The sequence below is a fragment of the Mustela lutreola genome, chromosome 15 (assembly GCF_030435805.1).
Source record: "Mustela lutreola isolate mMusLut2 chromosome 15, mMusLut2.pri, whole genome shotgun sequence".
Classification (NCBI taxonomy): Eukaryota; Metazoa; Chordata; class Mammalia; order Carnivora; family Mustelidae; genus Mustela; species Mustela lutreola.
In genome coordinates this window covers 3598318-3626036 of record NC_081304.1, presented here as the reverse complement: position 1 = coordinate 3626036, position 27719 = coordinate 3598318, and the positions used below count along the sequence as shown (strand labels likewise).

At 53.6% G+C, this 27719-nt stretch overlaps 2 protein-coding genes across 5 annotated transcripts; one reads left to right on the top strand and one right to left on the bottom strand.

Moving 5' to 3' along the window:
• Positions 1-482: 482 nt before the first annotated feature.
• Positions 483-11866, bottom strand: TK1 (thymidine kinase 1). Its single transcript, XM_059150470.1, has 7 exons — positions 11737-11866; positions 11583-11614; positions 10190-10300; positions 7636-7729; positions 1846-1935; positions 1482-1601; positions 483-1370 (listed from the first exon to the last, which is right to left on the bottom strand). Exons 1-7 carry the CDS (start codon positions 11800-11802, stop codon positions 1161-1163), a joined length of 723 nt encoding a protein of 240 aa, XP_059006453.1. The 5' UTR covers positions 11803-11866; the 3' UTR covers positions 483-1160.
• AFMID (arylformamidase) lies at positions 10296-27719 on the top strand. 4 transcript variants are annotated; one of them, XM_059150466.1, is made up of 11 exons: positions 10296-10529; positions 13979-14069; positions 20906-21013; positions 21102-21150; positions 22217-22302; positions 22401-22473; positions 22661-22776; positions 23050-23128; positions 23238-23379; positions 23583-23687; positions 27161-27719. In XM_059150466.1, the coding sequence occupies exons 2-11, from the start codon at positions 14045-14047 to the stop codon at positions 27191-27193; spliced, it is 816 nt and encodes a 271-aa protein (XP_059006449.1). In that variant the 5' UTR covers positions 10296-10529; positions 13979-14044; the 3' UTR covers positions 27194-27719. The 4 variants fall into 4 exon arrangements, with proteins under 4 accessions (XP_059006449.1, XP_059006447.1, XP_059006446.1 ...); XM_059150464.1 differs by lacking the exon at positions 10296-10529 and adding an exon at positions 11930-12165 and having other exon boundaries at positions 22661-22758; XM_059150463.1 differs by lacking the exon at positions 10296-10529 and adding an exon at positions 11930-12165.

The window sequence follows — 27719 nt, the reverse complement described above, 5'->3', positions numbered from 1 at the left end:
TCCCAGCTGGCAGCCCTGACCATAGCCTTGTCTTTCCATTCTGGGCCCCAGGCCCCTCCGGCTACCCATTTTGTCCTGAAACCCATCCGGACAGAAGAGCAAGCAAAGGTTCCTCCCAGAATGTGCTTCGTGGTCGCTTCTCAGTTAAAATGGTGTGGCGAAGAAACTAGAAGTGCTAGAAAAGGATCTGGAAGGAAATCCCCCCCTCCCCGCCCCGGCCCGGGCCCTGGTGTCACGTCAGAGCTGTCTACAGTGAGACCTGGGGCATCCCAGGCTGTAAAAGACAAATGTGCTTCTGGGGCCCCTGGGTGGCTCCGCTAGTTAAGTGTCTGACGTCTGCTCAGGTCATGATGTCCGTGTCCTGGGACTGGGCTCCTGCTCAGCGGGGAATCTGCTTGTCCCGCTCCCCTCTGCCCTCCCACTTGTGCTCTTTCTCAAAAATAAAATCTTAAAAAACCCCTACAAAAAACAGACACATGAGCTTTCGCCAACCAGTAAATTTTAATATTAGTTATTAATTCACAGGCTACAACAGAATCCTAGATCCTAACCCTAGCCACCTCTGCCCCTAACACCTCCACATCCAGCTTTTTAAAAGAGAGGCCCCTGGGACCTGAGACCCATCGGGCTAAGGGTCTCCCGTGTGAGAGAAGCTGTAATTCCGGAGAAAATGATCACGGGGGTGCAGGCAGCAGGAGGACCCAAGTCCAGCCACCCTTGGGGGCCGAGAGTCCCAAGCAGAGACAGAAACTTCTGCGTGGGCCGAAGCTGGGTCTGCGCGGGAGGTACCGGCGCACGGACTTCCCAGTGAGAACAGAAACTCAACGGCGAAAGCCACAAGGGGGAAGCCATGGGCGCCCACGTCGCCACAGTGTGTGGTTCTGCCCTTCCCCCCCCCCCCCGGGAGGGTGGGGGGTGGGGCTGGCTGCGGCGGCCGGGCCCTAGCTCGCGGGGGCACCGGCGGCCGGGAAGGGAACCAGGGACAGGGGAACCGGGACGCGCAGACGCGCAGACCACCGGCCCGAGACCCGCACCGCGGGCTGCAGAAAGTCCCGTCTTCGCCCCGCCCGCACTTCCTCCTGGGGCGGGCCTCGCAGCTGCCAGCAGGGGGCGCGGGGGCGGGGCGGGCGGCCGGCGGGGGGCGGCGCGGGCCGGCAGCCTCAGTTGGCGGCGGGGCTGCACTGCAGGACCTGGTGCGGCGCGAAGAGCTTCCGGGCTCCCGCCGCCTCCACGGGCCTTGCGGGCACCGGCACGGGGCAGTTCTCCTTGTTCTCCTTGCCGTCCGGCGCGGCGGGCAGACCCGCGGCCTTCTTGAAGTAGCAGAGGCGGCACACGGAGTGGTATTTGTCCGCTCCCCCGATCACCTCCACCTGGCCGCGGGACGCAGAGGGCGCGGACTGAGGCGGGGCTCGGACTGAGGCGGGGCCCGGCGCCTGCCGGCCTCCCCCCCCCCCCCCCCCCGGGAGGCAGGTGGGCGCTACCTCTTTCTCTGAGCCTAGCCGCTTGGTGTACGCCGCCTCCCGGAAGCACTCCATGCACACCGCTGTCAGCTTCACCACGCTCTCCGCCAGGGGCACCAGGTTCAGGATGGTCCCAAAGGCCTATGCTCCCAGCGGAAGGGCAGCAGGTGAGCACATCCACCTGGCCAGGTGCGCTGTCCCTTGACACCCTTGGATGGCCCCGGGGCAAGCCGGGAGCTGGGCCTTGCTCACCTGCTGCCCCCGCTAGGACGCTGGGACGAGACCGACTCAACGTGCTGCCGAGTGGCAAGCCCCGGTCACCGAGGCTGGCAGGTCTGCCCCTGTTCCTGCCCAGCCCCTCCAAGGCCGGGATCAGATGCCTCACCTTCCTCTGAAAGGTCCCGTCCAGTGCGGCCACGATCACGGTCTTCCCCGCATTAGCCATAGTCTCGCTGAACTCCACGATGTCTGGGAACTGGAAGGGGGGAGGCGGGGAACGTCAGGCATTCAAACAGTGATGTGCCCTCTGATGCCTCTAGGGGGGTCAGGACTCTGCCAGCACCTTACAGAGCAGGAGGACACAGCAGGCCCTGTGGTCACTGTCAATCAGCGGTCCTGCTAAGCGGCTCAGGGCTGCTTCTGCAGGTCCTTTGTGCGTTTTCCCTGCTCAATCATTCTGCCTCCAGCGGGCCGTGTTTGTCTGTCTGGATTGTTCTCTGGTTGTGTGAACAGGCACATTCTTGTCTTGGGGCAGCGGGTCTCTCCCCAAGCCATTTAGGCCGGGCTTGGCCCATTTATCGAGGTGTGAGGTTACCGGGACATGGACCGTTATAGCAAGACAAGGTCCGCGAAGGTGACTGTAGGAAAACCGAGAGCAATTCGAGTAGGACTCAGCTGAAGCCAAATCCCGATCGTTACCCTCCGTAGGGCTGGCCAGGCCCAAGCTACAGAGGTAACCCCCGCCTCACCCACGGGGACTCTGGCATGCTCGCCCACGCTTTGCGGGTCGCAGAAATGCAGCTCCCAGTCTGCAAGGGGCTCTCGGCCAGTAAACACCCCCTTCTCTAAGTTGTCACAGAGAGAACAGTTTCTAGACGTTACCAAATAATCCCTGGGTGGGGGCAGGTGCAAAACGATCCAGAGATGAGCCTCCCTGTGCCTCACCCGCCACACGGAGGCATAACGTCAGGACACTCGTCCTTCCACACCCTTTCTGGAGTCCTGGGAGGGCCTCAGTCCCCCTCCCGCCCACTGCGCCGACGCCAGCATTCAAAGAGCTCACATCGTCCCCTGCTCACATGCCACCTCCCTGGGAAGGGGTCCCCAGCAGGGGTTCCCGAGGTCTCCAAGGTAAGGACAGGGCGGAGCACATGGCCAGCACCCCGTAGAACACCCGCCAGGAAGCTCGTGCGGATGTTGATTTCTATTGCTGTTCGTTTTTACGTTATGTTATAGGTCGACCTGTGTCCCTCCCACCCCCCAAATTCACGTTGAAACCCTAACTTCCAGTCCCTCAGAACATGACCTCATCTGGAGGTAGGGTCTTTGCAAATACCACCCCACTAAAATGAGGTCAGCAGGGTGAGCCCCAATTTCATATGACGGCTGTCCTTACAGGAAGGGGCCCTTTGGATGGCGACACGGAGGGAGGCCGGCCATCCGCAAGCCAAGGGGAGGCGTCTGGAAGCCCTCACAAGGAAGGGAGCCTGCCCACACCCTGATTTCGGGCTTCCAGCCTCAAGAATTGAGAGAGAATCCGTTCCTGCTGTGTGAGCTGCCCCATCTGTGCTACTTGTCATAGCAGCTTAAATAGAACTTTAGGGGGCGCCTAGGGGTGTGGTCGGTTAAGCCTCTGGCTCTTGGTTTCGGCTTAAGTCATTATCTCTCAGTCAGGAAATCGAGAGCCCACCCCCCACTCTCTCTCCCAAATAAATAAAAAATCTTTAAAAGAAAATAAAATAAACAGGGGCGCCTGGGTGGCTCAGTGGGTGAAGCCTCTGCCTTTGGTTCAGGTCATGATCTCAGGGTCCTGGGATCCAGCCCCGCATTGGGCTCTCTGCTCAGCAGGGAGTCAGCTTCTCCCTCTGCCTCTGCGGCTCCCCCTGCTTGTGTGCTCTTTTTCTCTCTCTCTAATAAATAAATAAAATCTTAAAACGAAATAGAACTTCAGGGTCCCCAGCTGGCTCAGTCAGAAGAGTGTGCAACTCTTGATCTCAGGGTCGTGAGTTTGAGCCCCACACTGGGTATAAAGATTATTTAAATAAATTAAAACTTTAAAAAAAATAAATAAACAAAAATAAAATAGAACTTCCAAGCAGTTAGCAAATTTCGGGTTGTCTTGGTGCACACAAAAAGTTACAGCAGGGGCATCCAAGAGGGAAAGTACCAGCAGAGGGTTCTCGCTGGTGGCGAGCTGGCTCACTAGCGTCCAGCTGCCTGTTCCATACCTCGGGGCAACCAGCGGCGAGCCGCTTCCTAAAGGAGCTTCGATGCAGGTAAAAGAACCCAGAGCCAAGCTTAGGAAAGCCTTGGAGGGTAGCAGATAAACATGGAAACAGGACTACGAAGGTCTTGGAAACAAAAGAGAAATGCAGTGGAGTAGGGTGTGCGGGTGTGTGTGCCCTGGTGTGTATGTGCGTGCACACATGGGCACGCTCCAGCACCCGCCCTTCACGCCTCTCTCCTGGGGATTTCTGCAAAGGCCCGGTGGTCACACTGCCCTCTGCACCTGCCGTCCTCTCTCCTGCCCGGAGCCACCTACCTCCTACAGAAGACACACGCCACCTGGCTCTCTCGCAGGCCCCTTTCTGACCACCCCACCTTAGCTCTGTCCCCCTGATGTGCCTTTCCCCCCAGTTGTCTCCACCTGACCTATGATGTCATTCTCTCCCTGGGCTAGAGTGTAAGCACAGGGGTGGAGACGCTGACTGGATCCCCAACACTGAGAACACGGCTGGCGTGGGGCACAGGCCCGGAAAGTACTGATGGATGGATGGGTGGATGGGACAGGACTGGCCCTTTGACCAGCAATTCCACCTCACAGATCAACCCCAGTACGCCAGACAGAGGATGTCCGTCACAGCCTTGAAATGGCACATGCCAGGGGGCTTGTGTGAGAAAGGTATGCTGCATTTGTAAACCTGTGGAAGGACTGGTACATCCTCCGAGCAGGGACGTTTGCTGTCACGGGTAAATAGCCACACAGCGTGATAGGAACCCCCTCTTTAAAAATGTACACCTGGGTGCCTGGGTGGCTCAGTGGGTTAAGCCACTGCCTTCGGCTCAGGTCATGATCTCAGGGTCCTGGGATCGAGTCCCGCATCGGGCTTTCTGCTCAGCAGGGAGCCTGCTTCCTCATCTCTCTCTCTCTCTCTCTCTCTCTGCCTACTTGTGATCTCTCTCTCTGTCAAATAAATAAATAAAATCTTTTAAAAAAATAAAATAAAATAAAAATGTACACCTACAGGGACGCCTGGGTGGCTCAGTTGGTTAAGCCACTGCCTTCGGCTCAGGCCATGATCCCAGGGTCTTGGGATCGATTCTGCATTGGGCTCCTTGCTCCACAGGGAGCCTGCTTCTCTCACTGCCTCTGCCTGCCGCTCTGCCTACTTGTGTGTGTGCTCTCTCTCTCTCTCTGACAAATAAATAAATAAATAAATAAAATATTAAAAAAAAAAAAAAAGAAAAAAGAAAAACGTACACCTACAGAACAAATAAAGAAGATGTGGTATATATACGCAATGGAATACTATGCAGCCATCCAAAAACCCTTGAAATCTTGCCATTTGCAACAATGTGGATGAAGCTAAAGGATCGTCTAAGCACAAGAGTCAATCAGAGAAAGAGAATTCTCAGATGATCCCACGGACATGAGGAATTTGAGAAGCAAGACAGAGGACCATCGGGGAAGGGAGGGAAAAATGAAACAAGATGAAACCAGAGAAGGAGACAAACCCTAAGAGACTCTTCATCTCAGGAAACAAACTGAGGGTGGCTGGAGGGGAGGGGGCTGGGGGGCTGGAGGGGCTGGTGACGGACACTGGGGCGGGTATGTGCTATGGTGAGAGCTGTGAAGTGTGTAAGGCTGATGAGACACACACCTGTACCCCTGAAGCAAGTAATACATTATATGTTAATAAAAAAAAGTACAGCTATAAAGATTAGACAGATATAGAACCAACATGTAATGGGTTTTTGGATTGTTTTTCTGGGTTGGGAAGAGAAGGCCAGCCCCAGCGGCACCCACAGCCGGGCCCCAGTGTCACATAATTAGATTTAGGATGCTGGACAGGATCACCCCGCTTCCTGAGGGCACTGGATCAAAGGCTAAGCCAACCTCCTAAAATCCTCCCCAGAATGAGCGCCGGAAGCAAAGCCCTCCCGAGGCGCCCCCGGGTCCTGCAGTGTGGGTTCTCCCTGCAGCAGTGACGAACCGCCCCCTCCCCGGGCACACACACAAGAATTTCAGGGCACAGACGTGGCGTAAAATACAGTAAAAGGGGGCGCCTGGGTGGCTCAGTGGGTTAAGCTGCTGCCTTTGGCCCAGGTCATGATCTCAGGGTCCTGGGATCGAGTCCCGCATCGGGCTCTCTGCTCAGCAGGGGGCCTGCTTCCCTCTCTCTCTCTCTCTGCCTGCCTCTCTGTCTACTGTGATCTCTCTCTGTCAAATAAATAAATAAAATCTTAAAAAAAAAAAAAAATACAGTAAAAGGGACCATGTGCCCAAGCCAGTGTACGCGCTTCCAGAAAGGAAAAGACTGAGCCAGAAAAGCCTTTAACACAAGATTTTCCAAAAGGCAAGGGAAGGAACGGCCGCAGTTAAAACAAACAGGACGTCCGTAAACAGAAACAAGGAAATGTGGCCGAGAGCGGGAGTTCCGCGAAAAGAAGGACCTGAAAATCCCAGATGGAAATTAGTCTTTGAAACCACACACGCTTTGGGAGATGTTCCCAGAACACCTCCCGGACGGTGAGGAGATGTGGAGGGGTAGTGGCTGCGTTCTCCCCGCCAGGCAAGAAGGCACCGGCGCTCCCATGTAAAAGACGCAGCAGTCACCAAACTAAACGCAACACGGCCCAGGACACCTGTCACCCAGTCACCGGCTCAGGAAAGCCACCCTTTGCCACCCTGCTTATCCTACAGAACAAAACAAAGACGTTTTCCGACCAAGACTCAGAAAGCTTGCCGCTCAACCATCCTGGGCTGGAAGAGCTCCTGTAGGGTGCACTTCCAAAGAAGAGAAACAAATCCATAACAAACATGCCAGAAGCAACAGAGAGGCAAACAGAGCACTGCTTGCATACCAGCGCTGAGAAATTGGCTTGAACAGATAACCCTAAGGTCAAGAATCATAGGCTGTACAGACTGAGCAGGCCAAGCACCCTAAGAAAACGGATTTTTTTGTTGTTGTTGTTCACTGTAAATATATGTATATATATTTTTTCTTAGGGGGGTGGTGAGTGAGAAGGGAATCTTAGGCAGCTCCATGCCCAGCACAGCCCGACATAGGGCTCGATCTCATGACTCCGGGGTCATGACCTGAGCCAAAATCAACAGTCAGAGGCTCAACTGATTAAGCCACCTAGATGCGCCCCCCCCCCCGGCTTTGTTTTATTTTTTATTTTTTAAAGATTTTATTTATTTATTTGACAGAGAGAGACACAGCGAGAGAGGGAACACAAGCAGGGGGAGTGGGAGCGGGAGAAGCAGGCAGCAGGGATCATGACCTGAGCTGAAGGCAGATGCTTAATGGCTAAGCGACCCTTTTATATATATAGATATAGATTTTTTTTAATAGGATTTTTTTTAAAGATTTTTTTATTTATTTACTTGACTGACAGAGATCACAAGTAGGCAGAGAAGCAGGCAGAGAGAGGAGGAAGCAGGCTCCCTGCTGAGCAGAGAGCCCGATGCGGGGCTCCATCACAGGACCCTGGGATCATGACCCGAGCCGAAGGCAGAGGCTTCAACCCACTGAGCCACCCAGGGGCCCCTAGATTTTTTCCTTAAGAAGGTAAAATAAATCCCTTAAAACTTGAAAAGCAGTGTGGAGAATCCAAGGGCATTCAGACATGAGCTGAAGTTAACATTGCTTACTAGAAGACAGAACCAACAAAGCAGGAAGAGGGACAGACTGGGAGTTCCTAGGCAGAATGCCAGGACGGGCCAACTTACAAACTGCCCTTCATCGATGCCTATGACAGCCACCCCCAGGGCCTCCTGAGCCACGTCCCGGAGCAGGCTGGCCGGCAGTGCCTCCATGGTGTTCCTGGGGAGAGAAAGCCAGCAGGTGAGCAAGGCCAGGGAGAGGAAACCTGAATGCTGGGGCTGGCGCCCAGCTCCCGGGACCACCCTACTCGCAAAGCAGCTGCACTGTTGGCCTGGGCCTTGAAGTTAGTACCTGTGGGAAGCCTCTGGGGAGGATAAAGGCCCGTGTTCAGAAAAACAGTCATTCAACCCAAGCGGTTTCCTTTGAGGCACCAGACTAGAAGTTAACAATGCACATTACAACGCTTAACGGAGACTCAAGGCTCCACTTCTGTTTAGTGTGGGCTGGGCAGGTGAAATGCTTTAATTTCCTTTAAAAATGGGAAAAAGAATACCTAAATACAACTCGGGCTGCATTCTAGCTGTCTTTCTGCCAATGTGGTCCTAAAATTTAATCTTTTGCTTCTTTCTTTCTATGGACTAAAGAGCCCACTCAAGGCTAAAGTGCTCTGGAAGGTGCAGTGTGGTACTGGGCGGAGGCTGGGCACCAGACTCAACCCTGTGTGTCCCTGCAGAGATAAGCCCAGAACCCCAGCCAGCACTGCTGGAGAAGAATTCAATCCATCTGGCTCTTCTGACAGGTCGGAGGACTTTTCCACCATCACAGAGCTATTAATTGGCAGAGCCAAGATTCAAATCCAAGGTCACACTGTGTCCTGTGTGCCCAATGGGGAGAACCATATCTAGAAATGTTTGAAAGCCAAAGGCCATGTGTGGGAAGGTTCCAACCCAACCTGTCCCCACACCGAGAACCATTTTTTTTTCTTTTTAAAGATTTTATTTATTTATTTGACAGACAGAGATCACAAGTAGGCAGAGAGGCAGATGGAGAGAGAGAGAGGAGGAAGCAGGTTTCCTACTGAGCAGAGATCCCGATGCAGGATTCGATCCCAGGACCCTGGGGTCATGACCTGAGCCAAGGGAAGACGCTTAACCAACTGAGCCACGCAGGCAGGCGGCCCCCTCTTTCAAGATTTTGTTTATTTATTTGAGAGAGGGAGCACATGAGCGTCGGGGGGAGTCGGGGGGGCGCGGGGAGGAGGGAAGAGGCAGAGGGAGAAGCGAGCTCCCTGCTCCCCGGGACCCTGGGACCATGACCTGACCTGAAGGCCACTGATACTCTCTGAAGGCCCCGCAGCCCATAGCTGTATTTAGAAAAATAAACAAAAATACTTTATAGCAAGATAAGTTATTATCTTGCTATAATTCTACTCCAAGATCTGGGACTAGCATGAGATAGTATTTCAAATTCCCCCTTCCCTCCCCAAATAGAAAAAAACCAGAGGGCGGGCAAGGGCAGCATGTCTGGAGCCCTGTCCCTCCTGCGCCAACAGCTCGGTCCCAGCCGTGGCCGATCCCAGCCTCTGCAGCCCGAGTCAGAGAGCACCTGTGCCACTCCAGGCAGAGCTCCAAGGGGCCCCTATCTGCCCGAGTTCTCCCGGGGCACTGCTGCCTCCTCTGCTCCCACCGTCCTCCCTGGATGGGCCCTTGCGTGGTGCAGCCGCAGAACAGCATGTTTTAGAGCGGAAGCAAACTGGATGGCAGAAATGACCAGCATCGGACAGCATGGCCAGAAGCACGTGGCACCCAAAGCCTCCCGCTTAGCTCCGAGTCCCAGGCACTGTCCACCCCACTCCCCGCCTGGCTTCACAAACCCCACAACTGCCACCCCGACGCTACACACATGGGGCCATTCTGAGGTTCCCAGGCTGCAAGCTCTGTCCGTGGCACAGCATGGCTTTGCCACGGGGTGGGGGGTGGTTTCAGTGGGACAAGCCCCGAGTACAGAGATCACGTCCCAGGCTCAGATATCTTAGGCCTCGATCCGTAGCCAAGGAACAGGCAAGAGCCAATGTAAATTTCCTCTTCCCTCCCGTGCATGGCAAACAGAAACGTCCTCGGGGCGCAGGCAGATAAACATAAAAGCAGATGCATGAAGACCACGCAACAACTGAGAGTGAGCCAGGCTGTAAGGACGACAAAGTAAAATGAAAAACAACACGCAGGCTCAAAGAAATCAGTTTACCATAGCACAGCCGTCAGCACAGCACTGTTGACAACCGGCAGGATAGATACTGGCCGTGGGGCTGTCCTGTGTGCTGTGGGATGTTCGGTTTGGAAGCATCCCGTGCCCCTCCCCCACTGCAGTCGTGAAGACTGGAACTGTCTCCAGACACTGCCAAATGGACTCCCCGGGACGGGGGCGCAAAGCCTCTCCTGGTTAAGAGCACTGGGCTAGAACTCCGCGCAAGGCCAAGTCCATGATCCCTGGCCAAGCGACTTTGAAAGTTTGCGGAGTTGCAGTGTTTCGATGCCAGGCGTCAGCATTACTAAGCATTCCTGCTAAAAGAGAGCTCTTCCGGTGCGTTCTAGGCCTTTGGGAATTTTCACCAGGCTTCCAGGGTTGGGGGGGTGGGGGGTGGGCGGTCGTGTGACAGGACAGACACGGGCAGGGACTCACCGGTCGTGCGTGGAGAATCTGCTGCTGTACCGCGTGTCCTTGGCGTACTTGATCACCAAGCACTTGTACTGGGCAACCTGGAAGCGGCGGACCCTTCGCATCAGCTCCGTACTGCAAGAGCGGGGGCCCTCCGTGAGCCCCACGGTGTTGACAGTGGGCAAGGAAGACCCCCTGAGCACATGCGGGGCGCCCCACCACCTTCTAGGGGTCTGCAGCCTGAGACCCACCAATGGAGAAAAAGAGGACAGAGGGGCCGTGCTCTGGGCATCCACAGATGCCATATTGGTGAGAGCAGTGAGGGAGCCCAGGAAAAATGGAATAACAGAGGCGTGCTGAGGTGGTAAGTGTTCTCCTTGGGGAGGGTGGCAAGGAATGACCCTTAGATGGTCCGGGGAGGGGATAGAGGGGTGAGGGTCTCAGGGATCTGGTGGAGCGGGCAGAGGCAAAAGCCCCAGGTGGAGGAGAGGAGCCAGACTGCCTTCCAAAGCAGTCTCATCCCGGGGGCCATCAACTCGTCGGAACTGATTTCATAAAATTTTTTTGCGCAATAAGAAAATCACTTTGCGGGACGCCTGGGTGGCTCAGTTGGCTGGGCAGCTGCCTTCGGCTCAGGTCATGATCCCAGCGTCCTGGGATCGAGTCCCACATCGGGCTCCTTGCTCAGCAGGGAGCCTGCTTCTCCCTCTGCCTCTGCCTGCCATTCTGTCTGCCTGTGCTTGCTCTCTCCCCCTCTCTCTCTCTGATAAATAAATAAAATTTAAAAAAAATAAAAAAAAAAATCACTTTGCCTCTCCCAGAGCCTAGAGCTTGCACTGGAATGACCCCCCCACCCACCCCTCCACCCCCCCACACCCCCCTCCCCGGGCAGAGGGCGTTTCTCAGGGGGCTGGCTAGTCCTGCCTAGGTCAGGTGATGGTGCCGTCACATCAGGGGAGCAAAGGTACCCGGGTCTGACTCCTTAATGTGTAAACTAAGGAAACAGTCACATCGGAAGGTGGGGGAGGAGGGGTTGCCCATACTGCAGGGCACATAGGACCTGGCCCATGGTAGACGCGATTTTAAAAGAATTAAAAAATTTAATCACAAAAAGCATTGAAAGACTTGGCTGACCCTTCCCGAGAGGGCTTCGGTGCGAGGCTAAACCGTCCGCAGCTGCAGCCAGAGGCCGGAGGGAGCGGGGGTGGAACGACTCTTACGGAAGGGACGCCTTGCCCAGGACCGGATCCCGGGGAACCGCAGCATCCCGGGCCGGCACGCGCCGTCCCGCGGCAGGGGCTGTGCTGGGGGTGCTGTCTGAGAGCGGCGGCGGGCCCTGGGGCGCCGGGGGAGGACAGCCCCGGGGAGGGGAGGGATGGGGGAGGAGGCGGTCCCCACGAGGCCGCGACTTACTTACCTTTTTCCTGAGAACATGGGTCCTAGAATCACCTAGGAGGGAAGGCGAGGTTCACTTCGGGGCCCGCCACGCACGGACGGCCGGCCACCGCCACAACCCCCACCCGGACCCCGCTCCCGCTCCCGGGTGCAGGGATCCCCTCCCGGCGCGGCACCTGAATCTGCCCCCGGGTCTTGCTGGGGGAGCCGGGAAGCACGGTGGGCAGGTTGATGCAGCTCATGACGCCCCAGAAACCCTGCAGCTCGGGGTCCCTCCGGTGCCACCGCCCAGCAGCCAGGCGCGGGTTCCCGCGCTCTCCGCTTTTATCCCCCGCGCACTGGCCAATCGGGAGCCGGCGCTGGCGCCCCGGAGCCAATCAGCGCGCGGCCGCGGCCCGGCGGGAGATTCGACCGCAGCCCGCCCCTCGTGGGCGGCCCCGGGGCCCCTGCGGGCTCGCGTCACCGGGAGGGCGGACCCGGGCCCCGCCGCCCCGCCGCCGCTTATAAATAGCCGGGGTGGCCTTCTGGCCGGCGGCGGTAGGACGATGGAGGTCCCCGGCCGCACAACCGGAGCCGAGGCTCCCTGGAAGCAGCTCTCTGCAGAGGTAAGCGGGCTGCCGGGCGAGCCGCGCGGCGCGGAGGTTAGATGCGCTTCCAGCAGCGGAGCTCAGGCGGGCGTAGACCCTGCGCTCTCCAGCGCAAGGAGGGCACCTGCGTGCCTGCTCCGAAAGCTTCAGCGCCCTAACCCGGGGTGCTTCTGGCCACGGGCAGGCTTCGGCGAGCCTGGTTTCAAGGGCAGAGAAAACCGAAGCTGTGCTCGCATCCATAGAGAGGGCCACGGTTCCCGACCTGACCCGAGGGTCCCCCATGCGGATGGTCCCCCATGCAGATGGAGGACGGGGAGGATGCAGAAAGGCTGCTGTTTCCTGACCGTGATCCTTGGGCTAGAAACCACCCAGGCAGAACACACGCTCTGATTGTCACTCAACTGTAGTTTCCTAACTAGTTTTCCTGAATTTCAGGCACTGTTCTGGGTTTTCTCGATTGCACTCGGTGCGTGTCAGGGACGACAAGGTGCCCTACAGACACAGATTGTATACATGTAAAGAATGCTGGCCAAGACTCTTGTTCAGCGGGAGGAGGCAGTGACCCACACTTGAAGGGTTAGTTTTACTTCATTTACATGTCTTAAGTCCTTCAACCTTAGGCTGAGACCCAGGAGGGAAAGTGAGTTGTCCAGAGGAAAACAGCCTCTAAGTGTTGGAGCGTGGATGGCACTCAACCCATCTGACTCCAGAGCTCAAGACCCTTGCACGAAGCCACCCTGTCTGCAAATTCCCCAGCAAATTCCCCATCTTAGTCTCCACTCTTTCTCCTGGTCTTCGAGCTCCTTATCCAAAATCTGGTTCCTCGTTGCTCTCTGCATTACATCTGAACCTCTTAGCCTAACATCCGAGACCCTCTCCCCCAGCCCCAGCTTCTCTGCCGCACCTCTGTGTCTCAGTAGTCTGGCCCAACAGCATTTCTAAACTGACCTTTGGTTTCTTTGCTGTGACTCCTGCAATCAGAATCCTGCCCCCTCAGGATTCTGGTCAGGGGCTCCTGGATGGCTCAGTCAGTTGAGCGTCCGACTCTTGGTTTCAGCTCAGGTCATGATCTCAAGGTTGTTGGTTCAAGCCCCGTGTCCAGCTCCACACTGACTGGGGGATCTATGTGGGATTTTCTTCCCCTCCCTTTGCCCCTCCCCCTGCTTGTGTGCTCTCTCTCTCTCTAAAAATAAATGAATAAACTCTTTTTTAAAAAGGATCAGGGGCGCCTTGGTAGCTCAGTGGGTTAAATCTCTACCTGCAGCTCAAGTCGTGATCTCAGGGGGCTGGGATCGAGTCCCACGTCGGGCTTTCTGCTCAGCAGGGAGCCTGCTTCCTCCTCTCTCTGCCTACTTGTGATATGTCTCGGTCAAAGAAATAAATAAAATCTTAAAAAAAAAAAAAAAAAAAAAGGATCATGCCTGCTCAGAGAAGATCAACTTTCCCTGCAGTGGCCCCAGCCCCAGCTCCCTAGGCTCCAGCAGCAGGAATGGTGCCTACAGTGGCATTAACCCAGGACAGATTTATGGGACCTCATCTCCCCTTTAAGGCTGTCCACTAGTTAATTAAAGCATGACTGTGGCTCTAGGCCACGAGTCTGAGAGCACCCACGTCTGAAGTACCTAATTAATTGATGTTGGGGGGAGAGGGAGGAGTAGGTGACCAGGCTGGAGATGGGAGGGGCTTGAAGGAAACGGAGAGCATCAGCCTGAGATATGGGGGCCGAGGGGGCGGCTTCTCAAGGAGGAGAGAAGCATCCAGACTGTTAGGAGGGATGGGGTCACAGTGTGGAGAACAGGGTCTTGTGCAACCGTCTGTCTGTGTTCCGCAGGAGTTGGAGAATCAGTACTGCCCCAGCAGATGGGTCATCCGACGGGGAGCCGAAGAAACCCTGAAGATGTACACACACCTAGGAGACAAGGGTACTGGGGGCCATCTCCATGGCTGCCGTGGGTGGACTTTGGCAGGTGGCAATGGTTCAGATTGCGGGGATCAGGGGGAGGCTCTCAGGGCAATACCCAAAGTCCAGGCTCTGGGCAAACCTTGTCCACTCAGGGCCACTCAGGAGCCCTCACTGCAGGATGGCTGGAACCAGGAAATGCCCCTGCATGCCATGATCCACCTCTACTCCGTGCTCAGCCAGCCGTGCCCAGGCACATCAGGTGACGGGCCACAGTGGCTCAGAGAGACCAAAAGGTCTCCCCCTTGGCCCAAACATTCGGTGTTGATGCTATTTGTAAGCAAAGAAGACTTTGGTTTCTTTCAAGAAGTCAGGGCTTGGGACCCTGTAAGCGAGTGGAGGAATCCCGAGATGAATCTTGGTTTCCCCAGACTGAACAGAGCACTTGGATTTGGTGGTTCCGTAAACTGAGATAATCCTTCTGGAAGAACAGGCTCGTGGAGGTTCATTCCAGCACTGACCCGTATTCTCCCTATCCCAACGGACGTGGAGTGGAGTTGTGTCCTGGCCTCTTCAGAGCCCTCTGCAGGGCCCAGCTCTGTGCCAAACACGTGACCATTTGGTCAATAAGCCAGAGTGTGTGGTGAAACCTACATGAGCTTGTAGAAAAGCCTTTTTTTTTTTTTTTTAAAGATTTTATTCATTTAGGTCACCTGGAGTTCTAGGATCGAGTCCCACATCAGGCTCCCTGATCAGCAGGAATCTGCTTCTCCCTCTGCCCTTCCCCTTGCTTGTGCTCTCTCTCTCTCGCTCTCAAATAAATGAATAAAATCTTTTAAAAAAGAGATTTTATTCACTTATTTGAGAGGGAGAGAGAGCGGGAGAGAGCACGAGCAGGGAGGAGGGGCAGAGGGAGAAGCAGACTCTCCACTGAGCAGGGAGCCCGACCCAGGCCTCGATCCCAGGACCCTGGGATCATGACCCAAGCCGAAAACAGATGCCCAGATGACTGAACCACCCCGAAAACCTATTTGTCTATCATAATTGTCTTGAGGGAAAGGAGAACTGTCCCCTTTGAGAAAGCGAGTTCCGCATGAGATCGTGCTGTCCGCTGCCCTCAGAGACTCCCATCCATGATTGTCCATCCGTGGACAGCTTTAAGCTCACATTCCACTCACCTTCCTGTTTTCAGTGCTGTAGTTGGCCGGGAGGAGCTGCAGGTGCCACTGACCCATTCCAGGGGTGCAGAACATGAGCCCAAGAACAGGGGTGCCTGAGGGCCCGGGGAATGAACAAGGGCCATGCCCGTGCAGGGCTGGAGCCCGTCTCTACTTAAAATGTTGACATTTTGTTGGCCATGGACATTAGCGTTACTTGATATTTAAAATATGTTTGTACATTTACTGCATCTAAATAGTATTTCTCTTTGGGGTGCCTGGATGGCTCAATCGGTTGAGTGTCCAATTCTTTTTTTTTTTAATATATTTTTTTAAGATTTTATTTATTTATTTGACAGACAGAGATCACAGGTAGGCAGAGAGGCAGGCAGAGAGAGAGAGGAAGGGAAGCAGGCTCCCTACTGAGCAGAGAGCCCGATGCGGGGCTCCATCCCAGAACCCTGAGATCATGACCTGAGCAGAAGGCAGAGGCTTTAACCCACTGAGCCACCCAGGCACCCCGAGTGTCCAATTCTTTATCTCAGCTCAGGTCTTGATCTCAGAGTCCTGAGTTCTGGGCCTACCCTGGGCTCCATGCAGGGCCTACTAAAAAGTAGGGCTCCCCCTACTTTTTAAAAAAGCTCTTCTTTAAAGTAAGTATTATTTATCTTTATATTGGTCAGCTTGGTCTGCACTAACAAAAGGCCATCAAATGGGTGGCTTAAACAGTAGGAATCTATTTCTCACGTTCTGGAGGCTGGGAAGGCCACGATCAAGGTGCTGGCTAGTTTGGTTCCCTGGTGAGAGCCCTTTTCCTGACTTGCCGACAGCTGTCTTGTCCATATGTCCTCACTTGGCAGAGAGAGCAGGAGAGAGAGAGGAAGAGCCCTGGTCTTTCTTCCTCTTCGTTTAAGGCTGCTAATCCCACGACAGGGGCCCCACCCTCATGACCCCATCCAAAGCAAATACCTCCCGGAGGCCTCCAATACCATCACGTTAGGGAGCGACACTTCAACATAGGAATGTTGGGGGACACAAACCTACATCCCAAAACAATCTTCATTACTGAGTTCATTACTGAGTTTTTCGTGCCACCCCCCGACTCCAATGTTGTCCCCAAAGCAAGGGCCTTCATCACCTCACCCTGCTTGACGAGCTCATGCAGCTCGTGAGGGGACCCCCTGGCCCCGGGGAGAAAGGAGCAGACTGACCTGGTGGGGCTGGTCAGGCAGCGTCAGGAGGGAGCACTGCCTGGCCTCTGCTGGAGGATTTCCCCAGATCCTGTCAGTGCTGCCTGTGGCCTCGAGGATTGCCCCACAGTCACACTCACAGGACACGGCAAAGGGACACCAAGCGCTAATAGTGGAAAATTGCTGCCAAGCCAGAAAGCCTCTCCACAAAGGACAGAGAGAAAAAAGAAGACACGTTATTATTAAACAAGGGATAGCCAAACTGTGACATGCCCCATAGGAGCTGCTAGAGACCCCAGAAAGATACATCACCCTTTTGTACAGGCCAGCAATATGCCCCATCGCAGACCAGATACATCTGCTCTCAAGATAGAGGGTACCTGTGCTCAAGCCAGAGAGCCTGACAGAGCCCCCTGGTTCTTCCACAATCCACCCAGTACCTAGGGTGGCCCAGGCTTGCAAACTGCCGTTCTCCAGAGGAAAAAGAAGATTACCCATCTCTTCAAGGCAAGAGGTAGTCTTGTAACTTGGCAGCCAGACACCTGCTCCTGCCCTCCCATGGAATCTGGGGGTAGGGGTGCTGGCTTCTGGTCTGGGACAGAAACATTCCTAGCTTGTTTAACTGGCAAGAGAGTTTGTCAGCTTTTAAACATATCTACATATACCTCAAAGGGGTAGAGAGAGGATTTACAAGGAGTTTCCCAACACAAACACTGGAAGAAAAGGGAGGGAGGAAGCTCTCTTTTCCTTTTCTGCACCAGGGAGACTAAAAATAATCCCCCCCCCCTTACTTTTGGTTTATATTCACCCTTACAGTCACTGACCTAGTAATTTGCAGTAGGGGAGTGTTCTGCTCTAATGCGTAGTTGACCTTTCTCTGCCTTAAAGACCTGGCCTCGCTAAGGCCGGACACGCAGGACTGCTGGGCGAGCATGGGCAGAGAGAAGGGGCGCGGAGGGGCCGGTTTTCAGAACTATTTCCTCTGTCAGTAAGGTTAAACTTGTTTTACCGCAACTCTTAGGACTGATACATTGTACACTAAATGAAGGATGGATGCATGCATGGAAGGGTGGATGCATGGGCGGATGAGCCAGCAGGCAGGCAGGCGGGCAGGCAGAGGTCTGTGCTGAACCGCTGCTTGGCGCCCTGCCCCTCAGCGGGTCCTGCAGCCTCCAGTCCCCCAAGCCACGCCCTTCTCCAAGAGAACCAATCGCCAATGAGGTGGGTGGAGCCTCGTGGTTGACAGCCTCTGGTGGGGTCCGGACCTCCGAGGGCCCTTACTACCTTCCAGGGGCTTTTTCCTCTCCACCAGGAAAGCCAGAGGAAGACTCAAAGGCACAAAAGATACAAGCGCCAGTTTTGTTTGACTGTGCTATACAGTACACGTGACATAAAATGTACCACTTAAACCATTTTTTTTTTAAAGATTTCATTTATTTATTTGACAGAGATCACAAGTAGGCAGAGAAGCAGGCAGAGAGAGAGAGGAGGAAGCAGACTCCCTGCTAAGCAGAGAGCCCGATGCGGGGCTCGATCCCAGGACCCTGGGATCATGACCTGAGCCGAAGGCAGAGGCTTTAACCCACTGAGCCACCCAGGTGCCCCAAACCATTTTTTTTTTAAAGATTTATTTATTTGACAGAGATCACAAGTAGGCAGAGAGTGGCGGGGGGGGGGGGAGGCAGTGCGAGGGAGCAGGCTCCCTGCTGAGCAGAGAGCCACTCGCGGGGCTCTATTGCAGGACCCCAGGATCATGACCTGAGTCGAAGGCAGATGCTTAACCAACTGAGCCACCCAGGCGCCCTTAAACACTTCAGATTAGAATCACAAATGCAATATATTTGAGTCACTGAAAGTCTCTAATAGATGCATTCCGTTAAGTGGGTCCTATATAGAGGTCTGTGCCCAGTGTGGCACATGGACACACTAGGAGGCTGGTCTGTTCTGGTCATTAGACCTTTTTTAAAAAATTTTATTTATTTGACACAGAGAGCGATCACAAGTAGGCAGAGCGTCAGGCAGAGAAAACGGGGGAAGCAGGCTCCCCACTGAGCAGAGAGCTGGATGCGGGGCTTAAGCTCAGAATCCTGAGATCATGACCTGAGCCGAAGGCAGAGGCTTAACCCACTGAGCCACCCAGGCGCCCCTGGTCACTAGACCTTTGCAGGAGTCACACCTCAGGCCCTCTGGGCGGTTGGTCACTTGAAGCATTAGGAGTTGGGAAGTCCCCATCCACTCATCCACAGGAGAGGGAGCGGGGACCCACAGCGCATAGCACAGCACATCTCTCTCCTAAAAAACTTCCCTTCTCTTGTCCCCTCACTCCAAGGATGGTGGGGGGCCGGTGTGTGGTCAGTAGACATGGTCAGTGATGGCAAACTGGTTTTGCCTGTCCGGCAAAGGCAGCCTGGTCTCTGGTTTTGGCATGGGGAAATGGGGCATCTACCCTGCTCAAAGCCAAGACCAGTTGTTGGTCTTGGCCTTGAGCAGTCCAGCCAAAATGCCAACTGCCCATTTTAACAGTTTATGTGCACTTGCCCAAACACACTTTATACAAACTATCTCTACACAGTGACTTAGCCCCTTCTGGAGGTCCAGGGTCATCCAACCCAGAGGAGCATTATTTTCCTTTTGGGCCCAGCACCGCGGCCACCAAGGCTGGGGACCTGGGCATCTCTGGAGACGTGGATCCCAAGTTCACATCTCTCCCCACCAATTTCAATATATCGGGAAGATCACCGTAATCTCTGTGCTATTCCTGTTCTGCTCTTTGCGTCATGAAATACTTATCCATTTCCTTTTCGATTAATGTGTTTGGGGTCCTACTTATGTAATCTTTGCTATCTCAAGATCATGAAGATCTCTTATGCTCTTTTCCAAGAGCTCTGTTGTTCTCTCTTTCATGTTTAGATAGTCCATCGGGAACTAATCTGGCATGGCGTGAGGTAGGGATCAAGAAACTTTTTTTTTTTTTTTCCATTTGGATATTTGGTTAACCCAGTACTGCTTGTTGAAATATTTGTTTATCACACAATTTTCTTTTTTAAGATTTTTTTCTCTTTATTCATTTGAATCCGAGAGAGACAGAGAGAGCATAGACAGGGGAGAGGGAGAAGCAGGCTTCCCACTGAGCAGCGAGCCCAATGTGGTGCTCGATCCTAAGACCCTAGGATCATGATCCGAGCCAAAGGCAGATGGTCAACTATCTGAGTCACCCAGGTGCTCCTATCACACAATTTTCTTTTAATTTTTTTACTACCTATCAAGTCCTGGGTATACAGTAGTGGGCAAAGCAAAGCACTTGTCTTCAGGGTGAAGGCAACACACAGACAGGAAAAACAGTGAAAAGTATATCAAGAGTGGTGAATGCCAGACTCTATGACAAAGCCGAGAAGGGGGATAGGCCATAATGTCTCCGAGCAGCTTTCTATTTTCATAGGTCACTGAGGCTATTATAAATGCCATTACTGTGGACATCTTTAAAACAAGTCTTTGGGAATATATCTGATCATTTCCTTAAAAAACTGTGTGGATAGGGACTTAGGAATCAAGGAATACAATCTTCTTGGGCTTTGATACCTATTTCCAAACCGTCTTTCAGAAGATCTTACCAATTTACACTCTCCAGTGCCCAGTGTTGGAGGGAGCTAGGCTGCCCGCATTTCACTGATTTGGGGAGAGAGCACTTGGGGGAGGGCATGAATATACAGACTCCCCTCTCACCCCACCCCTTCACCTCTGGTATTTATTTCCCTAACAATGCCCCTTCTCCTTTCTTCTTCTCCACCCAAGTCCTCGCCAATTTCCACATCATTCTCACCTCCCCTCCTGGCACCCAATTACATATCCATATTGTTTTATTATCTATTTACTTGAAGTGAGATTAAATACTTTATTTCTTTGAGAGAAAAAGAGAGAGCACTTGAGCAGGGAGGAGCAAAAGGGCAGGGAGAGGGAGAGAGAATCTGAACCAGACTCCACACTGAGCGCAGACCCGACGCGGGGCTCGATCCCGCCACTGTGAGATCGTGACCTGAGGCGAGATCAAGAGTCCGACGCTTCACCAGCTGAGCCCCCCAGGCACCCCTATTTGAAGTGAGTTTATATATTGCTTCCCTAGAAGATTGCTTTTCAAAAGACTTGGACAAGTCGACACTTCCTGGAGCACGAAGCAAAGGGTCATGGCTGCAAAAACCCCGTAATGAAGCAGTGGACAGAGTGCGCCCTTCAGAACCATGGCGCCCTTCCAGACAGACCTTGGCAGACCTTATCGGTCCCACTTGGGTGGGCCAGTCTGCTGTTGTTGCAACTGACCACACACACCCACGTGATGCTTGGGAACCCAGCTCAGATGACCTTGAGGACTTGGGGAAGCATCGTTGGAGGCAAACAGTGACAGCTAGAACTGACCGGTGCACCCCAAGGGGCTTTCAGCAGAAAAGATTCTGCCTTAAATGATAGAGAAATGATACAGATTGTGCTGACGGCGACTTGTCCGTTTCTCGAGACAGCCACCAAGAAGGTCCGGGCCACCAGGAAGAGCCTGCTGCATGTCCCCTACGGGGATGGCGAAGGGGAGAAACTGGACATCTACTTTCCTGGAGAAGTGGCTGCTGAAGGTAGGCCATCAGGAGGGCTGTCCCTGGGCAGGTCTAGGCTGGCCTGGCCACCTGGGCTCAGCCTCCATGCCTTTGTCTGTCTTTACAGGCTTGCCTTTCTGTCTGTTCCTTCACGGAGGCTACTGGCAGAGTGGAAGGTGAGTCAGGGTCTGGATGAGCAGGATCTGGAGATTCTTCTTGCCCTGGTGTAGAAGTTCCTTTGGCTGCTGCAACAGATGACTGCAAACTTGCTGGCTTATCACTGAAACACATTCTCTTCCGGTTCCAGCGGCCAGAAGTCTGAGATCGGGGTGCGTGCAGCACCCTGCTCCATTTCTAGGCTCCAGGGAGAACCTGCTCCTGCCTCCTCCAGCTTCTGGGGGGTTCTTGGGTTTCGTTGGCTGTGGTCGCCTCAGTTCCATCTCTGCCTCCGTTCTCACTGGGCTTCCGCGGTGTCTGTGTGTCTGTATCTCAGATCTCCCCCAACCTTTCTCTCTTATAACATCACCCATTGTAGGATTGAGGTCCATCCTAAATCATGGATGACCTCCCCCTCGGGGTCCCTAATGATAGCTCTGTACACTGTGTGGCCGTATTCCCAGGTGCTGGGCTTAGGACGTGGACCTGTCTTTTGAGGGAACATGACTTAACCCACCGTACCCGGGGAGAAGTACGTTCAAGCTACTCACAGTCAAAGGGAAACCGCAGTGACTAACCCTCCTGGCCTGTGTGGGACTGAGGGGTTTCCCAGACATGAGGCTTTTGGCGGGAGAGCCCCCGGGGAACCCAGGTCAGCTCATCACCATACGATAAGCAGAGGCATACTTGAGATTTTCAAGGACACTGTTGTTCCCTAGGATCTCACTAAGGAGTTTCCTGCTACAGGATCTATGACCCTTCAAGCATAGACATCTTTGCAGCTGAATTTATGGCTTTACCCATTGTCCCACAAAGCTCTCTGTGCATCTGATCTTCATTTCTCAAAGACAGCACCTACGAGAAAGTAGATGTCCCCATTTTACAGATGAGGAAAGCAGACTTAGAGGTTAAGTAAAGCCCCCAGGGTTTCAGAGCTAGCAGGTGATAAGGTAAGGACCGCGCCTACCTTCTTCCTTATACTACACAGGACCAGAGAGGGCTGGAGCCCTGGGTGGACACAACCAGGAAGGAGCCTGGTTGGTGGCCGAGGTTCCTCCATTATCACATGTCTGTCTCTTTCCTCAGTAAGGACATGTCAGCCTTCATGGTGGAGCCACTGACGGCACGGGGAGTGGCCGTGGTAGTCGTGGCTTATGACATTGCCCCCAAAGGTAATGAGGATGGTCCTAGGGGTTTGAAGGCTGCTGGGCTTTGGAGGGGAGGGAGCCACCCGCCATGGACCCTGACCCCACTCCTGCTCTGTGTGCAGGAACCCTGGACCAGATGATAGACCAGGTGACTCGGAGCATCACATTTGTGCAGAGGAAATATCCGTGCAATGAGTGGGTGTCCCTGCAGATCTTCCTTTTGTTAGACAATGCAGGAGGACGGTGGGTTTAGTACCTTGGGAGCAGTGCAGCTGCCTCCTCCGGGCTGTGGAGCAGAAGGCAAATCGGAAGCCTCTGGTACTGGTCCGATGCACTCAGGAAACTGAAGGCAGATTTGGCTCTCTTCTCTGACCCGACCCAGGGGACTTTACCTTTGTGGACACTCAGCAGGGGCCCACCTGGCTGCCATGATGCTCCTGGCCAACTGGACCAAGCACGGAGTCACACCCAACCTCAAAGGTTTTCACGGGACTGCAGGTCTGGCTGGGCAGCCTTCGCCCTCCTCAGGTGGTCGACACCGGCTGCCCCAAATCCCAGCAGCCACAGAGGGCTTGACCTGCGGGCTCTGAGCCCTGTGAGACAGGCCTGCTTTGCTTCTCTCCCCCTACCGTGGTCTTGCCCCTTTGGTCCTGGAGGCTGGGCTGGCCCCATAATGCTCCCCCCTACCCTCCGGGTCTGCTTGAGGCCTGGCTTGGTGGAGCCTCGGCCCCACCTGCAGCCTGACCCTCTGACTCTTCTTCCCCTTCACAGGTTTTTTCCTGGTAAGTGGGATCTATGACCTGGAGCCCATCGTGCACACCACTCAGAACGCCCCTCTCCTCCTGACCCCGTGAGTCATTTGACCCCTCGTCCCAGAGCTGAGGGGGACCCTCCCAGGAGGGCCCGGGGTGAACTGCAGTCTCCTCTCTGCCCTGACCCACGCCTACCCCCTTCATCAGGGAGGACACTCGGAGGAACAGCCCCCAGCTGCTCCTGGAGGCGGCCTTGGCTCGGCCCTCGGGGCCAGCCTGCCGCGTGCTGGTGACTGTGGGCCAACACGACTCCCCTGAATTCCACCGACAGTCGAGAGAGTTTTTTCAGGTACCCGCAGCTCCCCGCCTCTGGCCAGAGGTTGAGGGTCCTGTCCTCCTATTACCTTCCACTTTGCTTCACCCCAAGGGACCCCAAGACCCTGAGCCATTTAGCCAACAAATACTTAGCGGGCACCTGGCACGTGGCAGGCGCGGGGTGACGCTCCCCCACGCTCCCCCGCCTGCCGCCTCTTGACTCCTTCCTTCACCCAGATGCTGCGCCGGGGAGGGTGGGATGCCTCGTTTGAAGAAATCCCTGACGTGGATCACTTTGAAATCATCTGGAGCCTAACCCAGCAGGACTTCGTGCTCACCCAGGTGGGGCACAGCCTTTCACCTGGGGAGTGTGGTTCCCACAGGAGAGGTGGGGCGGGGGGTGGGGGTGGCGCACGGGGGATCTTTGGCCTCCAGGGGGCTGGGGTCCTGATGGTAGGAACCCAGACCCCCCCCCCCCCACTGCCCCAGGGGATCTGCAGAGTCTGCTCCTGGGCACGAAGGTGGGAGCTGCCTGGGGCTTGGTGGGGACGGGGGTGGGGGGGGGGCATCGCTCTGGGGCAAGGAAAGAATTCGCGTGTGTGTAAGCAAACAGCAAGGCCAGCTCCAGGTAGGCGAGGATGGAGGGGTCTGGTTCATAAACGTTCATTACAATTTTCACATGGAGACTCCTGTTTGTTTATTTATTTATTTATTTATTTTTTAAAAGATTTTATTTATTTATTTGACAGAGAGAGATCCCAAGTAGGCAGAGAGGCAGGCAGAGAGAGAGAGGAGGAAGCAGGCTCCCTACTGAGCAGAGAGCCCGATGTGGGGCTCGATCCCAGGATCCTGAGATCATGACCTGAGCCGAAGGCAGCGGCTTAAACCACTGAGCCACCCACGCGCCCCTGTTTATTTATTTTTATTTGTGTTAAAGATTTGCATTTATTTATTGATTTGACAGAGGGAAAGAGGCAGCGAGAGAGGGAACACAAGCAGGGGGAGTGAGAGAGGGAGACACAGGCTTCCCGCTGAGCAGGGAGCCCGATGGGGGGGCTCGATCCCAGGACCCTGGGATCATGACCTGAGCCAAAGGCAGATGCCTAATCACTGTCCAGGGGCGCCCGGCTGGCTCAGCTGGTGGAGCGCATGACTCTTGATCTCGGGGTCGTGGAGTTGGAGCTCCACGTTGGGTGTAAAGATGGCTTAAAAATAAAATATTTGGGAAAAAAATCAAATATTACAATTTTAATGTGGAGAATTCTTCTAAAAGCCAAAGAGAAAACTGGCGAAAACATTTGTCACAGATTTGGCAGATAAAAAATTACCACTTCTGTTCCCCACACCCCCAGCCCAGGAAAGTGGGCGTGTCATTAGCGTCGCTTATTAATCAGCTGCCGCCTCAACAAGGCTTCTTTTCTTTATTAAGATTTTATTTGCTTATTTGACAGAGAGAGACACAGCGAGAGAGAGAACACAAGCAGGGGGACTGGGAGAGGGAGAAGCAGGCTTCCTGCCAGGCAGGGAGCCTGATGTGGGGCTCCATTCCAGGATTGAGCCGAAAGCAGATGCTTAACAAACTGAGCCCCACAGGTGCCCTTCAGTAAGGGTTTTTATAGTATTCCGTTTAAACTCACATAGTTAATATTCTTACTATATAAAGAACACTTTCAAATCAATAAGAACAGTTTTTATTTCTATTTAGGAATAGATTATAAATAGAAAACAATGGATAAAGAATAAGATGATTTTTTTTTAAAGATTTTATTTATTTATTTGATAGACAGAGACCATAGTAGGCAGAGAGGCAGGCAGAGAGAGGAAGGGAAACAGGCTCCCTGCTGAGAGAAAGCCCAATGCGGGGCTCGATCCCAGGATCCTGGGATCATGACCTGAGCCGAAGACAGAGGCTTTAACCCACTGAGCCACCCAGGCGGCCCTAAGAGATGATTTTTTAAAAGATTTTATTTATTTGTCAGAGAGAGGGAGAGAGCGCAAGCAGAGGGAGAAGCAGGGAGCTGAGCAGGGAGCCCGATGCGGGACTCAATCCCAGGATTCTGGGATCATGACCAGAGCCGAAGGCTGAGCCACCAACTGAGCCACCCAGGCACCCCAAGAACAGGGGATAATTTTTTTTTAAGATTATTTATTTATTTATTTGACAGACAGAAATCACAGGTAGGCAGAGAGGCATGCAGAGAGAGAGGAGGAAGCAGGCTCCCTGCCGAGTCAGAGAGCCGGATGTGGGGCTCAATCCCGGGACCCAGGGATCATGACCTGAGCTGAAGGCAGAGGCTTTAACCCACTGAGCCACCCAGGTGCCCCAGAACAGGGGATAATTTAAGAAAAAATGTACATGGCTACTAAACGTGGGGGGGAAATTAAATTATGCTAGCGATCATAGAAATGTCACTTAAAAGCCCAGTCCTTGAAGCACCTGGGTGGCTCAGTTGGTTAAAGCCTCTGCCTTTAGCTCAGGGTCCTGGGATCAAGTCCCACATCGGGCTCTCTGCTCAGCAGGGAGCCTGCTTCTCCCTCTCTCTGCCTGCCTCTCTGCCTACTTGTGATCTCTCTCTGTGTCAAATAAATAAACAAAATCTAAAAAAAAAAAAAAAGCCCAGTCCTTTCCCACCTGTCATGGAAAATATTCTAATGATAATTATGTCCAGCCCTGCTGGAGAGGTTGGGAAGGGGCTCCTCTCCAGTTCTGTCCTTGGGAGCACATTCTGGTGACAGGAATCCAAACCCAAAGGCCCAGGAATTCTGTTGCTTGGAATTTCTCTTCAGGATAATCAAGAAATACAAAAAGGTAGTCTTCCCAGCTTTATGAATATTCAAAACTTAGAAACAGCCCACACATCCCAGTGAGTTTGAATTATGACATAATTTGGTAACAGAAGGAAGTTTGCGAAAATAAGTTAGGATACATCAAATTGTTTCAGATGTGAGAGCCAAAGCACAAGAAAGGAGTGAGCCAACATATTTCCAGTTTCATAATACATAGGCAGCTAGACCCCGGGAGGCACAGGCATGCTTGTGCAAAAAAACAAGTACCAGTGGTGTGACAGGTGCATTTAAAAAATTCATTTCTGCGTTGGCCAACACGAACATGCATTCCTTTTTTTTTTTTTTTTAATGGGGGAAGAACAAACACTCATAAGTGACATCTCTTGAAAAACCTAAGAAATACACATTTCAGGTTTTGGAGGCTGTCCAGTCTCTGACACAGCTACCCAACGCTGCCACTGTAGTACATATAGAAGCTGCCACGACCATTCATAAATGCTGAACATGGTGGCTGTGTGCCAATAAAACTTTATTCGTACGGACATTTGACTCTTACATAATTTTTACATGTCAGGAAATAATATTATGTTTCGATCTTTTTTCAGCCATTTAAAAATGGAAAGCCAGGAACACCCAGCTGGCTCAGTCGGTGGAACAGGCGGCTCTTGATCTCAGGGTCGGAGTTCCAGCCCCACGCTGAGTGTAGAGATTACTTAGAATTTGGCACTGGAGACTTTTAATTAATCAACTTTAATTAATTAACTAAAAACCTGATTAGTTAATTTCATAAAAACGTAAAGCCATTCTTAGCTCGTGGGTCCAGAAAGCACATCTCGAGCAAGGTAAGTCTACGAATGGCTGGGGGGTTATTTAGGACACTTCAGAGGACAGATGGGACTGAGCTGTCGTTGTAAGTTACTGCGCTGTGCTCAGGAATGCAGTCTGTTTCTTTCACCGGATTCTGGAGAGAGAGCCGCATGAGAGCCGCTCTGAACCTGGGGGTCTTGGGTCTTGTCTTCCTGCTGCAGATGATTTTAAGCACAATCCTTCGGGAGCTCTAACACCGCTGGAGTGTGGCCCCTGCTACCGATGATGAAGGTCCTCAACAGACCCCACACGCTTCCCCTTCCTGCCAGCAACCCCCTCTCTGTGCCCAGGAGCACCTCCGTTTGCTCCCAACACCACTGCAAATCTCCCTCCCCGCTGGCCTGGATGGAGGGGTTCCAGGGAAGGTCCAGCCCAGTCAACACTACGATCCCCAAGCCACCTGGGCCGCTGCCTGCCAAGATGGTGTGACAAATATGACAATGCCCGGCAATCAGTAGACTTAGCTCCAGTTGAAAGTCTGCTGACCTTTTTGTAAGAGCTCAAAAACCAGTCTGTTCTCTTTTATGGCATTCTTTTGACCCATCTGTCCTGTCTTGAGGCTTTCCCTAAGCTCCAGGGACATAGCCCGGGGGCTGACCCCTCCGCGAGGGGACAAGGACATCCACAGCCAGGTCAAGATTCCTCTGCGCCCCACCCAGGGGTGTGCACAGTTCCCAAGCAGCCACCCACCACCCTCCCCTCCCCAGCAACCCTCCTCCA